General features: G+C 44.0%; 1 protein-coding gene across 1 annotated transcript in view; it reads right to left on the reverse strand.

Annotated features, from left to right (window-relative positions):
- CACNA1A (calcium voltage-gated channel subunit alpha1 A) overlaps positions 1-20,297 on the reverse strand; it is a 1,120,700-nt gene that overhangs the window by 209,564 nt on the left and 890,839 nt on the right. The window contains exons 37-38 of the mRNA XM_078685323.1: positions 12,489-12,585; positions 776-881 (exon numbers count right to left, since the gene is read on the reverse strand). Coding sequence (XP_078541449.1) covers positions 776-881; positions 12,489-12,585 — 203 coding nt within the window. The remainder of the gene's footprint in view (positions 1-775; positions 882-12,488; positions 12,586-20,297) is intronic.

The following is a 20,297-nucleotide window of genomic DNA, read 5'->3' on the forward strand; positions in this document are numbered from 1 at the left end:
TTGAGTGGCATGGCAACAGAACATGCAGGCTGCTTCCAATGCCTTGCTTCTAGCAAATACATGTACCTGCCTTTTGCACGTTTTAAATTTTTACAAATCCACCACCACACAATAGCGCAACGCACTAGCATAGTGAGGCCTTCTACACACACCATTAGCACTACTTTTGCCTCTCAGTTGCCAAATGGCCTGCATGCCCATACTCATTTCCAGTTGCTCTGCCACCTACTTGCCTTGCCTGAAACCACCAGCCACAGTCCCAATTCCACTTAACTATCTATCAACACAGCTACACATCTCACACTCTAAGAGCGCCATTTTCCCACTCTAGCATACTAATGACAGCATGTTCTGAAAGCCCTTAGAAAATGTGGTTGCCATTGTGTGATCTGCAAGCTCCTTTGCACACAAGCTAATCCACCAAAGTGCAGTAACCTTGGTTTTCAAACCTCTTATGGATGCACGGCAACAGCCTCTTAGATAGCCCAGGTCATGCAATCATGTTCACTCTAGACTGTACACAATTGTGTAGCAACACCCCCCCAAATATTGATTAAAAACTGCTAAGATGCAGAGATGTGCAATTCAAGTAAAAGTAACATTATACTAAAGTCAATGCCACATGCTAAATCTGACATACAGTGCTTTTTCCCTTTTTTGTTGTTTACTGTGTGCACAATACATCTCACAGTATAGCCTCAGCATAGTCAGACCCTTTAGCAAATATTCTCTGATGTATTTTCTCCCAGGATACTGTCAGGCTTGCGGAGCTTACCTTTTGCGATCTTAATATCCAAAGCTGTCCGGATGAGTGCCATTAGTGTGGAGTTAAAGTGAACGCTGTTGTCATCCGCCACAGGGAGATCCATGCGCAGAAGCCTCTGCGAAATTTAAGCAGAACATTTTATCCAGCCCACTCACAGTACACCTTCACCAAAAACGAGACCAGCTCTGGAGAACTCCAATAAGACAAGACACTTAATTATCTGTGTTCCTTATTTCTTCCCCTCGTTTACTGAGTCCTAAGGGATTCTGGAGTCAACATTCTCCATGCTATCCTGTCTCATCCTTTCAGTTGCTGCCAAGAGTCTTTACCATGTTCCTTCTCAGTTATTCCCCACCCGTAGTTCGACTTCATCATTTTTTGTAGCTATTCATAGCCTTCAGAGTTATGTCCTACTTCTCTCCTTCCAATGACATTAAGATGACTCTACTCTAGCCTACATCATCTAATTCCTAATATACCCCCACAAGTACCAAATCTGCTCTACCTTCATCTAAAGACCCATGTTTTTTTCCAGTGCTCTGCCTAGCATTCATAGACCTAAAAGACCTTCCTCAATGGTTACTTGTCCAGTAATAGTTTTGTTTCTCCTTATAGTTTTGTGCCCAAAAAAGGTCAATTGAAAGGTTTCATCCTGACAAGGCCCATTTGAGGTTCTCCTTTGCTTGTATCCATTTTCGACTCAATTCAGCTTCATGTGATTACCATCAGACTACATGGCTCTTGCTCCTTGTTTTCCTGGTTTTGCTTGGCAAATCGTGGGAGGAGGGGGCTCTTTGTCTTTAACTATGAGAGTGGATTTTTCCACATTTCTTCAATTAACTAATCTTAAACCTGACCAGCAAGGGACAGTCCATTTCCTTACACCCCTATCCATCTACTGTGCCTGTAGAGTTCTTCAGATGCTGGCTCACTCCTAGTTAAAAGAGTCAAAATATCAAATGAATGTGCAATTATAGTCCCCAAGGCAAGCAAACGGAAAGAAAAGGAAGCGGAAAGAAGGCGAACTTCACAAAATGCCATCCCAGTTTGTGCCAAACCTGAACCAGAATGACAATGCACATGTCTGACTGACCACCAACAAGGCATCACCGCTTGGGTCATGCAGCGGGCATGCAGCATGCAGCATGCAGCATGCAGCACAGATGTCAAACTTCCACGGGACCAGCAAGGCACACGGAGTAGATAAAATCAGCCACAACAAGGACCTCGAGACTCATTCATAGCTCTGGTTGAGACTAGCCAAGGGGGCGTCCAGGTTCCTGCTCTTAGTGCAAAGGCGCAGAGAGGGCCTCAAAGGGAGCACTCAGTAGCTCAGCTTGCTTTATGTCAAACGCTAAGTGATTCTGGGAGCAGCCCCCTCAATAGAGCTGACTTGGTGAGGCTGTGGACTAGTGGGACGGTGTCAGGGTTCAGGCAGTAATCTTCGTCACTAAACCTCTTGCACCCATGACACCAGTAGAATACTTTTGGAAAGAAAGCAAAACCAGGAAGGATAGAAGGGACAAAGCAGTAAGATAGAGAAAAGGAAAGAGAGAAAGTGAGGCGGGCAAGGGTTATGAAGAGTTATTCAGTCTGGAAACTGAGTGCTGGGCTTGATGTTTGGAAATTCAGACAGGTTCGTTAAAGTCCTTCAAACCAGCTTGAAGGAAATGCAGCTAGGTGAGAACAGAGCAATTAAGTGTCAGGTTAGAGGTCTGTGGGGGTAGCTTGTGCTGCTATACAGTAGTGGGAGAGGGTGCTAGGTGCTAGGACTGTATCCTAGGTCAGACATCTCCCAAGCCTGAGAGGAAATATGAAGGAAGCATGGGTGCTCTGGAGGGATGCAGGGGCTGACGGGTCAGAAAATTAGAAGGCGAGGCATTCAGAAAATGTGTTACAGGATTGCAGGAGGGTTCCAGAAATGCATTAGGAAAGAGTTGAGCCAGGTGAAAGTTCAAATCGACTGAAAATCAGACTGCTCAGTCTTGAGCATTACTTAGAATGTGGGAGTGCCTATTCAGAAGAGAAATGTGCCCATTTGTAATACTAGCTCTCGTTCACGGTTAATCTTCCTGAATTCATAAATAGTAGTATACCTCTGTACATGTGGTGAATCCCAGAACAGGTTTTAAACACAAACACATTACAAACCGTATTTAGTATGGTACAGAAAACCAGCCTTCAGAAGACAACATATTCTGTCTTTATATCATTCAGGTTTTAAATTAGCCAATAAAACCAAATCACTGAAATAAGGATGATTAGACAGAAATCACTGAAAAACACTAACTTGTTGTTTTGCCATCCATGAGGATAAAAACGTATAAAGCCTCCAACCGGGTAACAGTGCAGGGTAAACTAAAGGAATTTTGCAGCGGGGGTGGGGGGTTTGGGGTGGGTCGAGATTGTGTAGTTCGCTGCCCCTAGTGGCCTGGACATTGGCAGCCATATTCTCTGCCTTGAAAGGAGGCAAAGTTTGATGCTGCCTCAGCTGTATCCATCTTCCGAAGCTGCAAAAGGGATATTGTTGGGGAGACTGTGGTACGGTGTTCAAAGCTAAGAGAGTGCGCTTTTGCTTTGCTTTCCTTGAAGCGCTCTATTGCTAAGTCTACTTTTTCTCCAAAGACACAAGTGCTATTGAAACGCATGTCCATGAGGGACTGTTGGACTTCACTGGATAATCCCATCGATCTTATCCATAAGTGGCTCCGAAGCACCACGCTGGTACTAACTGCCCTACCCTGACAGTCAGGCGTGTCCAGGCCTGACCTGATCACATACTTCGACCATGCTGAATTATTTGTTGGAAGTTAACACGAAGGTCGTGTGGGACCGCAGGCAAGATATCGCTCACCGTGTCCCAAAATAAGTGTGAGTAATGCCCCAGGAGGCAAATAAACTTGCGAGATTGGAGGGCAAGACTGGCAGAGGAAAACATCAGTTTACCAAATGCCTCTATACATTTCTTCTGTTTGTCTAGTGGGGTGGCCGGAAACAGACTTGGGTTGAGTAGGCTTGAACCACGAGGCTCACTGGTGTTGGGTGCTGCGAAAGTGAAAGAGGGTGCCTCAGAGCTGGTCTGTGCTGTTGGGTTATTTCTCTATTTACAGGAGGGCTGTACCATGGCTTCACCCAAATGCCTAAGAGGGTATCTGTTAGGGCCTCATCCAGTGGAAGAAAATGTTCCAAAGAGGTCTGCTTTGAATGCAGATCTCAGTCAGTACATTTGTCTTAACTTCCACTAAGTGAAGCTGGAGGTCAAGACTTCTGCCACCCTCCATGGCTAAAGAGACAGATTCTTCCGTAGAGGGGCTAGGTGAAGAATTCAATTCAGTCCAGTATTTGGGAAGCTGTCAAGATCACTGGCCTCTTGGAAGTTCAGGAAACGATTTTCATTGTCATATACTTGCAATTTGTCAATGTCTGGTTCTGAGAATCTATGTGGCAATGAAAGCATATAAGGATCATAATGTGGATGTGAGTGAGGTTGAGTTGAGTGCATCTTTGATCGTGGCTGTGATGGTTTCGCTTCTGGTCCGGAAAAGACTATGGGTTTACCTCCAACATTGGCCGCGTCGCTGCCCGAGGAACTGGAGTGGTATTCGGCACCAGGGAAGGAATCGGCCCCAGATTTGGGACGTATCTGCTGGCTGTATCCCAACTGGAGGCCGGCTCAGATCCATGGGGCCTGAAGGCATGCCAGAGGGATCTAGACAGGGACCAAAAATATGCCTCTTTGAAGGCTTACATTTGTAGTGCCACTGCCAATTGCCCCAGAAGCTCAGACTGGATGGGGACTAGTGCAAGAGTAATTTGTTTGATGAGTGACCATGATTTGGAGACTCGCTGATGTCCATATTATATCTCTTCAAGAGAGTGGCAGAGAGACAGGGATCCTGTGTTTGGGCTTGTATTTTTCTTCTTTGACTTACCTGAAGATATGGAGTGAAAGGAAGATTTGAGAACACATCTGCATACCTTACGTTGATCAGGATGGTGCATTTTAAGTCTCCTACAGTGTTCAACAACACAGAGCTTAGCCTCGCAGTCCCAGTTAGCCTTTAGGATCATTTGTGCACATTTATTGCACAACATTGAGTAATTCAAGGAGTTGAGTCACCAGAGACAGACCTTGTTCTGTCCATCACTGACATCCATCTATGTCAGTCTTTCCAGGGTTTGAAACCCGTGTCATTTTAGGGGGAGACATATTCCTTGCACACAGAAATAAATTTCAAGGAAGAATGTTCTGTCAAGCAACAAAAATACATGCAGCAAACTCCAAATCCTCATTGGAGGCACGGAAAGAAAGGAACTGGCATAGATGTACAGAGGTGGCAGTTATTTTGTGGCCCTGACATCATTTCAGGCGTCGGGGGGGACCCGATGCGGAGCCAAACAATGCTACCGACCGGCATGCAAGTGAATTGCTGAGAAAAATATCTCAAGATCCAGTCTGGCTCCTGTGGGTAGTCACAAGGTGTGGAATCTTCGGTTAGAAGTATCCATCAGGTTGGACTATTTCTGAAATGCCCCATTCATCATGGATGTAAGTGACTCATTATTTATCATGTTTATTTTTAATTCATGTTGTTCCAGAAAAAGCCTGCTGAGTTTGTCTACCTATAAGTTTGGAAGGCCTTCGAAATTACCTGTTGGAGGATGACAGTTTCTTGAAAAGAGAAAGAAAAAACAGACCAAAAACACAATTGAAAAACATTTATAGTCAGGATTTACTTGCTTTGTCTCGGTAAAAAGAGTCCTGTTGTGGTCGACGGGACTTTTGCAACCACCAGAATTCTTCTAGAAGGACCAGCACCTACTAATCTTTTTGTAGCCTATATAGGGAGCCGCATTTGGTGATTTATTTTCATTTCAGGTGGCTGCATTCTTTAGTGAGTTCAGTCTAACATACGTTACTTCGCTAATTTACTTAAATTCACTACTTTAACATATATATAAAATACAGACACAAAATGGACCAACTTGAAGGCTGGTATTCTGCTTTACATGAATTCTAAATTGCCATTTATGTATTTTCAAAAAAGGGTTCTGAGATCACGGACATGTTCAGATATAGTCTACTGTTTATAAGTATCCCATCTCCTGCCATTGTTCAAACAGTTGCTGCATTTTGCTCGATTGGCAACAAAGTGGCAAATATTACATACACATAGGGGAGCCACAAGGCACAACATGGAGTGGAGGCAAAAGTGCTCTTTTCAATGTATAGAAAAGGGAGTTGCCTTCGAAACAAGAGCTCTGGAGAATTCTATGGTACACACTTAGAGGGACATCAGCTGATAAAGTGTACCAAAGGGATGCACATTTTGTACGGAAAGGTGGCTTCTTTGTATCCATGGGCTCCATGTCTTCAAGGGCACCATGGTTTGTAGCAGCAGAAGGCTTCATCACGTTCCATAAAAAGGCAGCCACATACCATTTGTTTCCTGTTAATGCTTTCGTTTGTTTCAGAGCTCTTAGAAGTAGCATTGCTGTCTGCACATTGATGAATAAGACGGAAGAAAGGAAAGGCAAAACAAGAAGAACGTGGAAGGTGTTTCACTCTTGCAAACTTCTTCAAGGCAACAAGTTTGGCTTCCAATTTCCAGATAAATCGTTATTTTTTTCTATTTATATATTACCTACTGGCTTTTTTCAAAAAGTCGCTTCCTTGGCTAATTATTTAATTTATCCTACAGTTGCAAAAAATGTTACCATTATTTCTACTTTCGTTTTTAGGTGTCTCGCTTTTTTGAATGGGAGGAGATAATGATCACAGAACACTAGATGAGAAAATGATAGTCACATTTAAGAATATCTGATTACTGTGTGGAATTCATGAAAATGAAAGAAAATGTATGTTGGACCCAGCTTGGTTACTAACATGGAAAGATCCCTTTGACATATAGACTTGTTGTAACCTTGAAGAAGTCGATAATAGTGAAACCCACTGTCAAGGAACTTTGTTTTCCCAACCCGACAGATTAATTTAGAGAGATAGGTGTGATTTTAAGGCTTCCAAACATATCAAATCATGTAGGGATCTCAGTTGAGTGCAGCTTCTTTTTTAATCTGAGTTTAAAGGTGATACTGGGGTTGTTGGCGGCAGGAATCCAGGAAAGATCACTAGCTATCAAAAAACACCTGAGTGCAAGCGGCATGGAAGTTGTGGTTTCTGAGATGAGGCTTTAGTGTGCATGGGACTCCAGAGGACTCTATGTTACATGCATACAGTAGAGCTTTGCGCCCTCTGCAGCCCACATAACAGAGACCCACACATAGGCCCCAGGTTTACTGCAAACTAAAGGCTACAAAGCTCAAAGGCCATCAGGTGAAGTAATATTCAGCTGTGGAGTTCGGGAAGCCACAAGCATAGATGGATTGGCGTTCTGTACTGACTGAACACTGTAGGGGGCAGTGACTGCACCAGGAGACTCCACACTGCGCTTTGTAGACTGTGCACACCAGGGTTCAAAAAGCACTTAAGGACTCCATCAGCCATACTCCACATTAGTGTTAATCAAACACTCTGGGATTAAGAGATAGTCAGAATTTCCAAATGTACAGTGGAGACCTGGAGGGGAAGGGCATCACAAAAGGTCTCCAATCAAAAAGGAACAACTGATCAGGTTTCCACAAAACGTTCCCATAAAGGACATGGTGGGAAGGACAAATTAAACCGAGTAGATTCGGAAATGGGGAAAGTCAAGCTTGGAAGGGCAATGACAAAGCTAGCTTGAGAGAACAGAGGAGCTAGGCAGCTGGTCAGAGTGGCTAGAAAAGAAGCTGCATGGCAAACACCTGCTTGCCAGTGGTGGGTTGCAGTCTTGAACATGGCAGCTACTAAATGCAGTGGCAAACTTTTTTATACGATGAGGGTGGGAGTAGAAGTTGTTCTGGAAGAGAGGGCCTTATTAACAGTGTTCATGTAACCAGCACCTCTGACTAGGCACTTCAGATGTGATCTTGTCAGTTGGGTTGGCCAAGATGGGGTTGGGGGAGGGGTCTAGCAGAGGAATCACTGGGTATTGAAATAAACTCACAGGCTTGAGCTAGCGAGGGCATCCTGAGGGCAAGATGGCACTGAGGGGGCTGAAGAAGTGAAATGAAAAGTTCCTGGCATGAGTGCCCGGGCTGATGGGGGAACAGTGAATGAGTGGTCTGAGGTATGAGTCTGGGAAAAAGGCAGAGACGTTGAAATTGACAGTCTGTTATGCATACGTGTGCAGGCCTGACTCACTCAGTGACAATCTATAAAACAACTAGTTTATCCTCTTCCCAACCAAAAGAACGAACCATCCAGAATAAACATGTTATTCATGGTACAATTACACATATCAGAATTTGATATAAAGGACCCTGATGCATGACACAGATACCTTGAGTGTGCATGTAGGATTTCTCTCACACAGTCACTGTTTGGCTAGATTACATTGTTAGAAAGTCAATTAACTCGCTAAATATTCTTTAAAAACAGAAATTGTTTGCTGTGAATCAATTATGAACTATTTGATTCAAGAAAAGTTTAAAGGATGTATCCACTGAGAGTAGCTGCACAGCTTGTGAAACAAGCTGTGATTGGTTGGAGCGGAGGAATAGACTGGTGGTTGAACTGCAACTATTCATACAGTGGGCTGAGTCAAGAAAATATATGATGGAGACCAACGGTCACAGGTACAGAGATTTCCTTTTAAAGCATACCCTCGGGTGACCTATAACTTCATGGACTGATATTTGTTGGAATATAGTCCAAAGAGCCTAGAGTTTTTCATAACACCTGAACTTGGGACTTGGAATCTATTAAGAACACAACCAATTTCGACCTATGACTTTAGGAACTATGGGGCATCAGAACTTATATGGAATAATCTCTAACCTTACAGACTTGGATCTGTTGAGGGCCAACTCTACGGTGATGCATGATCTTAGAGGTAGGTATCACCGCGGACCGTAAACTGTGGACACCTATGTCGTTGTGGACTGCATGTATGTGCACAGCAGCGTTATACACTGAAAGAATTGCTAATAGTGATCTCTCAAGAACACTGCACATAAAGGCACGTGACTGGAGTATTTAGTATATATATCTGATGCATACCCTCTGTGATGTCTCGATATGGCAACTGGTGGTTAGAGAAAAGTGTTTCCATTCGGATCAATGACCCCAGAAACTGGAAACTAGCTTGAAGATTGTTGATGCTGACACAGGCTTTAGAATGTAAAAGATATCTCAAACATTAGTCATGTTTAGACTATGCCTAAACATTTAAAAGCTTTGTAGTTAATTATGGAGAATGACATCAAGCCTCAGTCTGTTGAATCTATCTAGAACTGCTGTCAAGCTGACACGAGGCCTCAGCCTTTCAGAGCCATTAGAATCATGCTCCATGCTGACACATGGCTTCAGTCACTGATCAATAGCTGAAACATTATCCATGGCGACATCTGCCTTCAGTCGTTCAGAGTTATGTTCAGAGCTGTCCAAATCATTGCCCACTCTTAAACCTAGAATGGTATTTGCATTGGCGCTTGGCATCTGTTTTTTTCATTCATCTAGAACAGTTCAGATGTTGACTAAAGAACTTTGCACGCAAACGCTATTTAGAAAATTGTTGATGCTGTTACCTTCCCTTGGCCGTGAAACACTGATATCAAGAACATCAGCAATGCTGACACCTGGCTTTCACCAGTAAGAGATACCTAGACCATTGTCAATGCTGACACCTGGCCTTCACCAGTAAGAGATACCTAGACCATTGTCAATGCTGACACCTGACCTTCACCAGTAAGAGATGCCTAGACCATCATCAATGCTGACACCTGGCCTTCACCAGTAAGAGATACCTAGACCATCGTCAATGCTGACACCTGACCTTCACCAGTAAGAGATACCTAGAACATTGTTCATGATAACTTTATGTCTTAATATTTCGGAACTATCTAGAAAAATGTGCATGTTGATAATAGGCACCAGCCTTTGGGAGTCACCAAGAACATTGTCTCTATGTATGAAGAGTGTCCATGCTGACAATAGGGCATAGCATTTGAGTGTTATGTGGACTAATGCCCATACTGACATCCTCCATTGGCTTTTGATAACTATGTAGAACAGAGTCCTTGCTGTCTTATGCTCTCAGGCTATTAGAGCTAGCTGAAATGCTGCCTGTGGCAACAACCAGTCTCAGCATTTTAAAGCCGTCTAGGGTATTTTTCATTCTTGAGTCTTTCATTGCCAGCTGGAATTTTTCTAGACTCTTGTTCATGATAACACTTGGATTTAGCATCTATGCACTTTCTGTATCATAAGACAGAACATATCATGCCAAGAACTGGGGTTTGGTTATTAATCTTGATAATTTTGACTTATTGCCTCACTGGGTTCTAGAGTGAAACCTGACCAAATGACAAGGAATTACTTGAAACATAGCTGAGCATGGCTCAAATTCTGTGCACCGACCCTTTCTTAGAAGCTAAAATATCACATCAAATGGTAGGAATTTGAAATGCGTTGCAACAAGTACGTTCCGTGAAAGAGCTTTCTTTGGTAGGACAGAGACCATATGTTATCAATTGACCGATTCAGACCTGGCTGTCAACCCCAAGGCCTGCAGCGTAAGAGGTAAGATACAGAGTGGTAGATATAGTTTGAGGGGAGGTGAGAGGAAAGAGACTGATATGTTGAAAGAGAGAACATGAAGGTTGTAATGCAGAGCAGTGAGACCATTTCATTCGGGTTTGATATTGGACAGAATGTGAGCGGCATGAAGAAAGGGGTGAGGTGGAGAGCGAGAGAAGGGACTGTGACACAGGTGAGAACTGCATTGACAGAAGGGAAGTGGGAGACAGACGAGAGTGAGGAAAAGGAGCTATTTTACTTGAGAATAAAAAACAGGACCTTGTTCATCTTCTTTTGTTTTATATTGATTAGAGTTATAATGTCATGCAATCCACAGGACGAAAGGCTACCTTAGCAAATACTCTGCATTCAACAGAGGCTGTGGGTGCAGGCGTGACATGCTGCAGAGCCGCGCATCAAACCTCTCTGGACACATGGCTGGCCTGCAGTGCAATGTGGGAAAATGGATGGTAACCACTGTGATGGAAACACCATGTGTTTAGGATGGCGTGACTATGGACCTAAAGATATTTGCAGTGATTTTCGCAGAAGGGTTAGCTGCAATGGAGTGTTTCTTTTCATGAAACAAACCAGAAGACGCTTGCTTGTGTTCACCCAGCTGCACATTGGTGTTTAGGCCATTCTTCTGTAAATGGCACAGATTTTTTCTAATTTGTTAAGAATACTAATAGAGTGGAGAAGCACAAAACCTGATTCACAGTAAATTCTATCTTCTTAGTAATGTCTCATTGAAAATACAGCAGTCCTGCTGGCACTGTCCCATTTAAAGGTATATCAGAGCTCACAAGTGCCAGGATTGCCTTATTAAAAGCTCACAGGAGCTGCTGAGCTGTTCCATTACATTAGTATTAAAAGTATAGCAGCCCTCTGGATGAGTATTAGTACAGCACTGCTAACATGTAGCTCCCCCTAATGGTCAATACTGTTGTAATACAAGTATACTAGATCTTACATGAAGTGTGCATACTCAGTTTTGACAAGTATAACAACCCGCAGGGAAATGCCCACACTTCCATATTATTAATATAGTAACACTCCTGAGAAGTGCTGCTAGTCTGAGTCTGTTAATATTACCTACTATAAGCACTGTTCCTGCAAAACATAAGCAATGACCAAAGTAAAGCATGAGCTGAATAGGATATGTCTTTGCATCATAAGCAGCGTTGGTCTCAGCAAAATATTTGTAAAATGGCATGGCTGAACATAACACATGGTTTCCCATCATGCACTGCAGACAGCAACATGGTGTTTGACCTCTTCAAAATAAAGGGGGAATGGTCCATTTAGAGCCATGAGTGGGAGGCATCAGATATGCCAGTGGCGACGTAAGGATGTCCACCAGAAGCTGGTGTACCAAACGTTGAAGGGCGAGCTTTGCTGCTTATGCCCACTTAATACCGGAAGTCCACATCAGGAAAGGAAACTATTCCTGGATCTGTGATGGACAGGAGGCCAAAGCGGCTGTGGCTTGTGAGGCGTCAGACTAATGGCCCCCATTAGATGCTTCAGGAAGCTCATTTATTTACCTGCAGAAAGGAAAAACCCGTACCACATGTTCAGCCTCTCCTTGTGACCTGTGGACTGCATGATTTGACACCTAATTCACACATATTTCCGCTCGAAGCACAGAATAAAGATAGCGTTATCTGTACTCCTCAGAGAATTCAAGAACGAGGGATAATAGTCGCTCCAGGTTGAGGGGAGAAAGAAAAACAAACAGAGGCTTGTCTGGATTAGTTAGGATTCCTCCGCAGCTTCTCTTGCATCTAGGTAGGCCACACTGTGGACCACATGTGATTGCAGATGACTATCACTGTAGCAAGACATCGCGCCTTGTGGGTCCAGTGAAGTCCAGGAGCACACTGACCTTCCCTCCCAACCCCGCACCCCCCAACACCTAGTGGCCATAATGGAGTCTCTGGCACACGAAACACTAACGGACACACTGCACTTTTTAAATTTTAGAAATAAATGAGTGATAAAGAGATATTGAATACGCTTAATTAAAATTCATTTAGTTGTTTCAATTTTTGATTTTTTTTCTATTTTTTAATAGTTTTCTTTTTTATGTATTTATTCTACCTTATAGGCAACGCGTGCTGGGCATTTCTTCCCCAAACCCAAAGGTGGAGACATGTGTCTGAGCATCTGATACATGTCTGGGTAATTCATTCGGCCCCTGGGAGCAAAAAACATGAGCCAAAAAAGCACGAAAAAAAGAGAGATGCAAAGAACCATACAAAAAAATCATAATTTTTTAAAAGAAATTTAAACGAACAAAAATGGAAGGAAAAAATAAAAAAAGATTACTTCAACTGCTTTTCTGCAGAGAGACAGAGAGACATGAGCAGAAATCAGTTTAGTCTTATGTTTTGGTGGTCTATAAGTGTTGATGAGCCTTAGCACGCAATCGTTAGAAGGACTCAGGTGGGGAAATGGATCTGAGGAGAGGGCATGGAGGAATGAGGAAGAGGAGGGAGGGAGGGAGGAAAGAGCATCAAATGGAAAGGGGTGAAGGGAGATGCCAATGCAGTTTGCATCCACCCCTAATGACGACAATGCATACCCCCTCTGTCCCCATAATGCCCAGCGCCAGCAAGCAGAAACAGTTAGATAAACCCCCCTCACACTCCATGCTGCAATCAGAAGTGACAGCTTCATGTCAATGCAATCCGGATGGCAATCAAAGGTATCCGCCGAGTAAAAAAATGCAAGAGGAGATATATATGTATGTATATATATATATATATGAAATATATATATTGAAAGAAAAAACCAAAAGCGACATTCATTCCGTTGATGCTAGCAGGTTGCAGTTCAAAGTTTTTAGTGGAAGTCAAACCTTGCAAGCCACCCTATGAGGGCATTTCTTGCCTAGGCCCAGCGGGGGGGAAATAACCCGCAGTAAACTGTACATATCCTTATAATGAATCCGACCACTGCAAGAAGAATACATGGGGTTAGTGCAGGTACCAAGGGGCAAAACAGTCAAACTGGCAATCCCCTGCTCCAGAGGCCACCAGCCTTGGGCATGGGGAGCGTTTACCGGCCCACATTAGATTGCATGCTCATGAAGACCCTCCACTGTGAAAAGGAAGTACAGAAAGGAAAATTTACCTGTAAATAATTACTCTCCAGCACTGGTAACTCCCACAGAGACAATATGTGGTAAACTTCTCTATGCAATTTACTTGAGTATCTTAAATGGCTATAAAGAGGGCAACTATTTGTAGTTAGCAATTCATCCGAATCAGGTTCCCAGCAACCACGACGACCTTAGAAAGAGTTCATGAGACTCCCACTCCTGGCACCATTTTACATTCCTCTTTGGGGGATTACGTGCACAAGAGATGTGATGTTATACACAGAGGTCATATATTAAGTCTAGTACATGTGCCAAAACTACAGAACTGAAAGTACAAGAAAGAAATGCTTTCTTCTCCTGCAATGGATCTTTCATATCTTCAATAAGATGCACTCTGTTGCTGAATCATGAAAATTGTCGTACTAGGGAATGTAGCCACAAAGCCACAGCCGTAAATTCATGTTTACAAATGTATGCGTTGCCATCTAGGAACCAACTTTGCACAACTGTCTTAGAAATTCGAGACATGCTTGTGGAATGGCCTGTAACACGAATGGCAAGGCTATTTCGACATTAGAGTAACAAAACCTGGTGCATACCACGTTCTATCGGGCAATGCTTTACTTACAAAATGCTTTTCCTCTTGGACCTAAAGTCAAAACTCAGAAACAACTGCTTTGAAAGGCTGGATCCACTCTATCAATGCCCTACACCAAATCTAACTATCTGTTGGGATCCAGAGTATGAGTGCACCCTCTCTGAAGACTTGAACATTTTGAAATAAAATAGCTGAATTATGAAAATATGTAAAAAGGATCATCAACTTACAGAATCTCTCTAACTCTCTCACGTGAGTTTACAGTTACTTTAAAAGTAGCCTTAAAATGGGGGAGGTAAACTGTCATTCATGGGTTAGAACAACGCCCCCCTCGATTTTGAAAGTATATTTTGAGCTCCCAGTATAAAGCTGGCCTAGCAACTTGAATGAATGCCCTCTTTCAGCTACCATTGAAAATAATTGAATAGGCTGAAAAGAAAATAAAGAATCCAGACCACTATTCAGATTGTATATGATTTTGATAATTTCACCTTGACTGAGAGGAATTGTAGTTATGACAATACGAAGTATAGTAAATGAGGAGCATCGTCTGAAAGCATCTACTGGCAAAACATTCTCAGGGTGACTATTTTGCTTTATAATTACAAACAGAACATATTCTACATACACCTTATAATGCGGATTAGTTAAAGCTCTCTTTAGAATGTCAGAGGTCCTAGAGAAATTGATACAACCAAACTATGGGGTCGATTAGATCCGCTGCGGACCCACCAAAGACCCACCGCCAAATTAGTATGGCTGGTGGGTCTTGGTTTCAGTCCGCCGCTTTTCCGCCGCAGTCGGCTTACAACCGCGGCGGAAAAGCTCTAATATGGTGGCGGTATCTCTCAGACACCGCCAGACATATTAGGATGGCTTCCCAAAAATGCTTTTCCGCGGCGGGTTCTCCGCCGTGCAAAAGCATACGGATCTTCACTTCGGGGGCCCATTGCGGGCCCCCTGGGTAAAGGGAGTTGGGGGGGTGCACATGGGGGGTACCTATGGTACCCCCCTGCATTTACATGCAGAAAGCGGCAGGCACCGCGCGGTGCCTGCCGCTTTGTGCATGTAAATGCAATGCATGCGTTTTTAACATTGCGGCGGGTGCAGCTTGAAGCCGCACCCGCCGCAATGTTAAAAATAGAGGATGTGACCGCCAGGGTGGCGGTCACATCCTAATTGCACAGGAGGGAATGCCGCAGCACATGCGGACGTTCCCTCCTACTCAGGGCTCGCGGATGGACGCAAGTCCGTCCACGATCGTAATGTGCCCCTTAATATGGACATACTGATGTTTTTGTATTCTCTCAGTATCTGCATTCAATCTACAGAAAGGTCGAAATGGCAATAGCTTCTACATTTGTATGAGTTTGTGCCTTTATTCTTTGAAATACGGTGGCTTCTTTTTAGAGGAGATCAGAATGAATTTTAATGACCTTGCTTGCTTCGTTGTATAAAACCTAGAAAGTTAGAGGCACCTAGGACATTTATGGTTACTACCAAATCCATATGCCCGAATCAACTGTGCACCAGGTACACAGCTACATACAAGGGCCTAAATAGATGCCAGATACTCCTTCACCAGTATGTATTTTGCCTCTGGTTACCTTCCTTCAGGAAAAAATTCGAGTTAACTTTCTGAAGCGTCTCAGTTGTCTGTATCATGAGTGTTGGGATGGGAATGCTCCCTACATGGTAGATGGACATGCACTCTGGCCTTGAGTTAGTCAGCTGTGAATGAATCTAGCATTCTGAGCTTCATTTGGCTGCTTATAAGAAATCCTGCTTTCAACTCAAGACCTAGGCCCGAAATTGACCATCAGAATGAAAGCTTAACTCTGAAGTCAAGCAGTAAACTCAGAGTGCGTAACCCTTAGACGATGAAAAAGTTACTATTCTTGAATAACGATGTTTCTGGTGGATATTCTAATTACCTGCAGAGTCATCACCTTTGAATATTCCCCAAGCACTAGACTGGTCTGGAAACTTCTGCAATAGCTCTCCGATGCCAGTAGAGGGCTCTGGCGTCATTATAAAATTGGGCACTGGATCGTGATGTCATTGGGCCATATAGTGCCAGGACAGGTACCCTGATGTCAATTCAATTTTTTTTTGCTGCGACATCCTAGGCATTATTGAGAAAAATGACAATCAAGCAGTGGTGCAATACAATACTAAGTTGACATCTTATTAGGAAACGCAATAAAGTTTCTTTAGAGCAGGGAGGAGGTAGGATCAGTGAGGAATCTGCAGGTAGATAGAGTATCTGCCAAAAAGATCATTACTAAAGACGAGTAACTTTTTCCTTCTGATGGATATTTCGACATGCATATTCCTTATCTTTGAATAGACTCACAAGTAATACTCCCCTTGGGTGGTGGGACTGGAAAACTAAATCAGAAATTATTCAGGACAGATATGGCAAAGTGGCCAGCTCTCCTCACTGCTGAATCTAAGCAACTGTGTTTGCTGACAATAAGGAGAAAGGACCATGTCGCCGCCTGGAAGATATCAGACACTGGAACCCCTCTAGCCAGGACTGAAGTGCAGGATTTTTCCCTGGTGGAATGATCTCTGATTCCTTCTGGTAGGTCTTTCTTGGCTAGAGCACAGCAGATCTTGATGCATAAAATGATCCAGCGAGAAAGAGTTCATTTGTGTTCCGCCTTTCCTTTCTTAAAGCCAGCGTAGCAGACAAAGAGTTGATCATCTGAAAGAAACACTTTTGTACAACTGATGAAGAAATTTACCCACACTTCAAGTTGAGTATTTTAAGCCTTTCCTCCTCCTTGGTAGGATGTGGTGGAGGAAAAGAAAGAGAATGGTAGGGTGATGTATAGTTCGTAACGGAAAGAAGACAACACCTTTGAAATGAAATCTGCCTTACTTTGCAACATCCACTTGCCTGGGAAAAACATGTAAAGGGGACAGACAGAGAAGTCTTACAACTCACTGACTCAGCGAGCCCAGGTGAAGACAGCTATGAAACTTGTTTCAAAAGCCTCAACTTGCAACTATGTATGGGTCAAACTAAGTTCCCATACGAAACGTCAGAACTGTATGAAGGTACCAGTGAGGCATTATAAAAAGGGTTATCAGATACATGTTTGTCAGACCTTTCAGAAATATTATCACCAGAAGAAACCTAAAGAGGGAGGGTTAATCTAGTAAATAGAGGAAAGCAGGCAGTGCTTTCCTCTGTTTTGACTGCAGCCACTGCACAGCCTTGTTGCTCCAAGAACAGTATGAACTGCAGTATGTTGTTTAGGGATACTTTTAGAAGATCAATCGTCTCTGCACACCAGGAAACATACTTGTTAAATCTCCCTGAGTAAACGGACTCCTTGTCAGGGCATTATGTCTAAAGGACCACGACCACCACATCCGGTGGTAGCTGTAAGGTGCTTATATATCCCCGCTCAATCTCTACACATTAAGGTGTAGGCTGTGAAGATTTGGGTGCACGGCCTTCCCCCCTGATTGGGACAATTAGTCTACTTTGAGTGGAAGCCAAAGAGAGGCCGCAATCAACAAGTGCTGAAGGTCTGTATACCATACCTTTAATGGCCAGACTGGGGCAATAAGAATGACTTTGGCTCTGTCAGGGCAAATATTCCTCAGAACCTGTGGAATCAAATTTATGAGGGAAATCTGTAGTGGAGGTGAAACTTCCTCTCCAACTGAAATGCATCTCCCAGGGCTGTTAGCAAAGGATGTTGGAGGGTTCTCAAATTCTTTCAGTGGGCGTTGCCTCAAGCAGCAAGGAGGTCACTTGAGGTGTGCTCTCCAGGCAAAGAGGTCTTATACCTCACTTGAATGGATATGCTACTGGTATTTGTCAAGATAATGACAACTGCGATTGTCAGCCCTGCTGTTCTCTGAATCTGGCCACTATCCACAGACCATGCTGGAGTGCCCAGGCCCACAGTCTCATAGCTTCTTGACAGACAGGCCAAGACGCTACTCCTCTCTGCTTGTTCAGTTATCAAAGAGCAGTTATATAGCTGTTGAAGATATGGACTGACAGACCAGAAAGGGCAGGAAGAACACCAACTGAATCACCCCCAGCTCCAGCAGATTGATCTGACTATATTGCTCTTCTGGAGAGCAGAGGCCTCTGATTTTCAGGTTCTTCAACAACGCTCCCCACCCTAGGGAGGAAGCGTTCCTTACAACCATGGACACTGCAGTAGAGAAGCAGAAAGGTATTTTCTGAAACTGTTTCTTCTCCTTCCCCACCCGTTCAACTCTGCTGCAGCATCACTGGAGGTGCCTTTGGATTCTTCCAAAACCCCTTGATGTTGGAAGCACTGTCAGCAAAAGCACCACAGCGGAGCCCTCTTGTGCCAGTGTGCATAAGTGACCTTCGGAATGCCAGAAGCCAACAGACCAAGCAAACGAAGGACCTTCAGGGCCTGCACTTGAGCTCCCATCTAAAACATCAGAATCATATCCAGAATGTCCCATATACAATGTGGATGAGGGAAAGATCTGACTGGGATGGTATCCAGAATCAACCTATGAACAGAAGGCGCTGAGAGGGCAGCAGGTGAGATTTGGGGTGACAGACTGATAACTCCAAATCATACAACAGGGAAGCTGTCAACAACAAATCATGGAGCATTAGCTCAGACGACTTGACTCTAATCAGCCAGTTGCCCAGGTATGGTACCACTCAGCGGAGGCACATCCGCAATAGCGGAGGAGCGTCGCCTGCCCCAAAAAGTGTAAGAAACAGAGAAAAAAATTACACAAGTTCTATTTCTCCTTTCCTGCCAAGTCTTGGGGGGGGGGCTGGTGGGTGACAGCACTGAGGGGAGTGGCAGTGCACTCCCTTCACTGCGTATGATGATTTGGCTGGCTGTCTTAGGCTGACCAAACCATCATGCACAGTGAGAGCAGGCACAGAGTTCCAGTCTGTCCTTGCACGCTAATTGAGGGTGCTCTGGCCAATTCTGAAGCTGTTCTCATGCAAGAGCAGCTTCAGAATTGGCTGCAGGGCAGGCTAGGAGCCTGTGCCTTAAGAAGAGGAGCAGAGGAACACGATGAGACCAGCTGAAGGTACGTTTTTCAATTATTATTATTTTGTATTTTTCCTTCCTCCCTTCGTAACCCCTATGCCCCCCTGCCCCACCAATCTTAGTAAACACCAGCCGCTCCTGGTACCACTGCGATCCCAACCTTCTGAGTTGAGCCACCCCCACTGCCATCACATTCATAAAGACAAGGGGTGCTTATGTCATACCAAAACAAAGTGATGTAGTGGTAATGGGTAGTACCCATCACAAACTGCAAGCACTTGTCCTGCAAATCTATAGACACTATCCAGTCATCCATCTCCAGTGCCACTAAAACATGAGCCAGGGAGAGCATTCTGAACATGTACTTCCTGAGGAACTTCTTCAGGACCCTGGGATCGAGCATCGGCTGCAGATCGATGTCCTTCTTGGGAATTAGGAAGTACTGAGAGTAGCACTCCTGCCCCAATACATGCTCTGGCACCAGCTCTACATCCCCTTTCTTCATTCTGATGCTGCAGGATCCCCAGATGTTTTTCCAGGAACTATGAGGGACAGTGAAGACAGTTGCATGGATGCTGGCAGAAGTGCTGGATGTATCCCTTTTCTACAAATTGTAAGACCCAGAGGTCTGAAGTGATGCCTTCCCGGCTTGTAGAAAAAGAGACATTATTTCTCCCACTGTGCTCCTTCCCGAGCAAACTACCGTTGACTCCCTTGAGGTGCTGGGCAAGAGGAGGAGGAAGACGATGGAGTAAGCTGTCTGTTACAGCATTTCCTTCTGAAATGTTGCGTAACATGGGTCCTTTGCTATTGCTGGCCTTACAGTGGGGCTTGTAATTTTTGGGGAAACCCAGGAGAAGGAGCTGGGCTTCCTGAAGGGACAAAAAGTCCGAGGAGCAGACTGCAACACTAATTAACAAACTGTTACTCTCCCTTCTTTCAAGCATTCTAGACCAATCTGCTTTTTCCCCAAAGAGACTCTCTCTGCATCAACAGGCATGTCTAACACTGGGCTTTGCACATCAGAGAAGGGCCGTGTGGGCAGTAGCCATGTATGGCTCTTAAGGTCACAAATGTGCCCATTGATCTGGCAACTGTGTCTGTAGTGTCTAGGTCAGCCCATACTAGATATATAGAGAAATCCTGTAAATCTCTCACCAATTCTGAACAGTGATTCTTCAGATGAT

Source organism: Lissotriton helveticus, chromosome 1_1 (assembly GCF_964261635.1).
Source record: "Lissotriton helveticus chromosome 1_1, aLisHel1.1, whole genome shotgun sequence".
Lineage (NCBI taxonomy): Eukaryota > Metazoa > Chordata > Amphibia > Caudata > Salamandridae > Lissotriton > Lissotriton helveticus.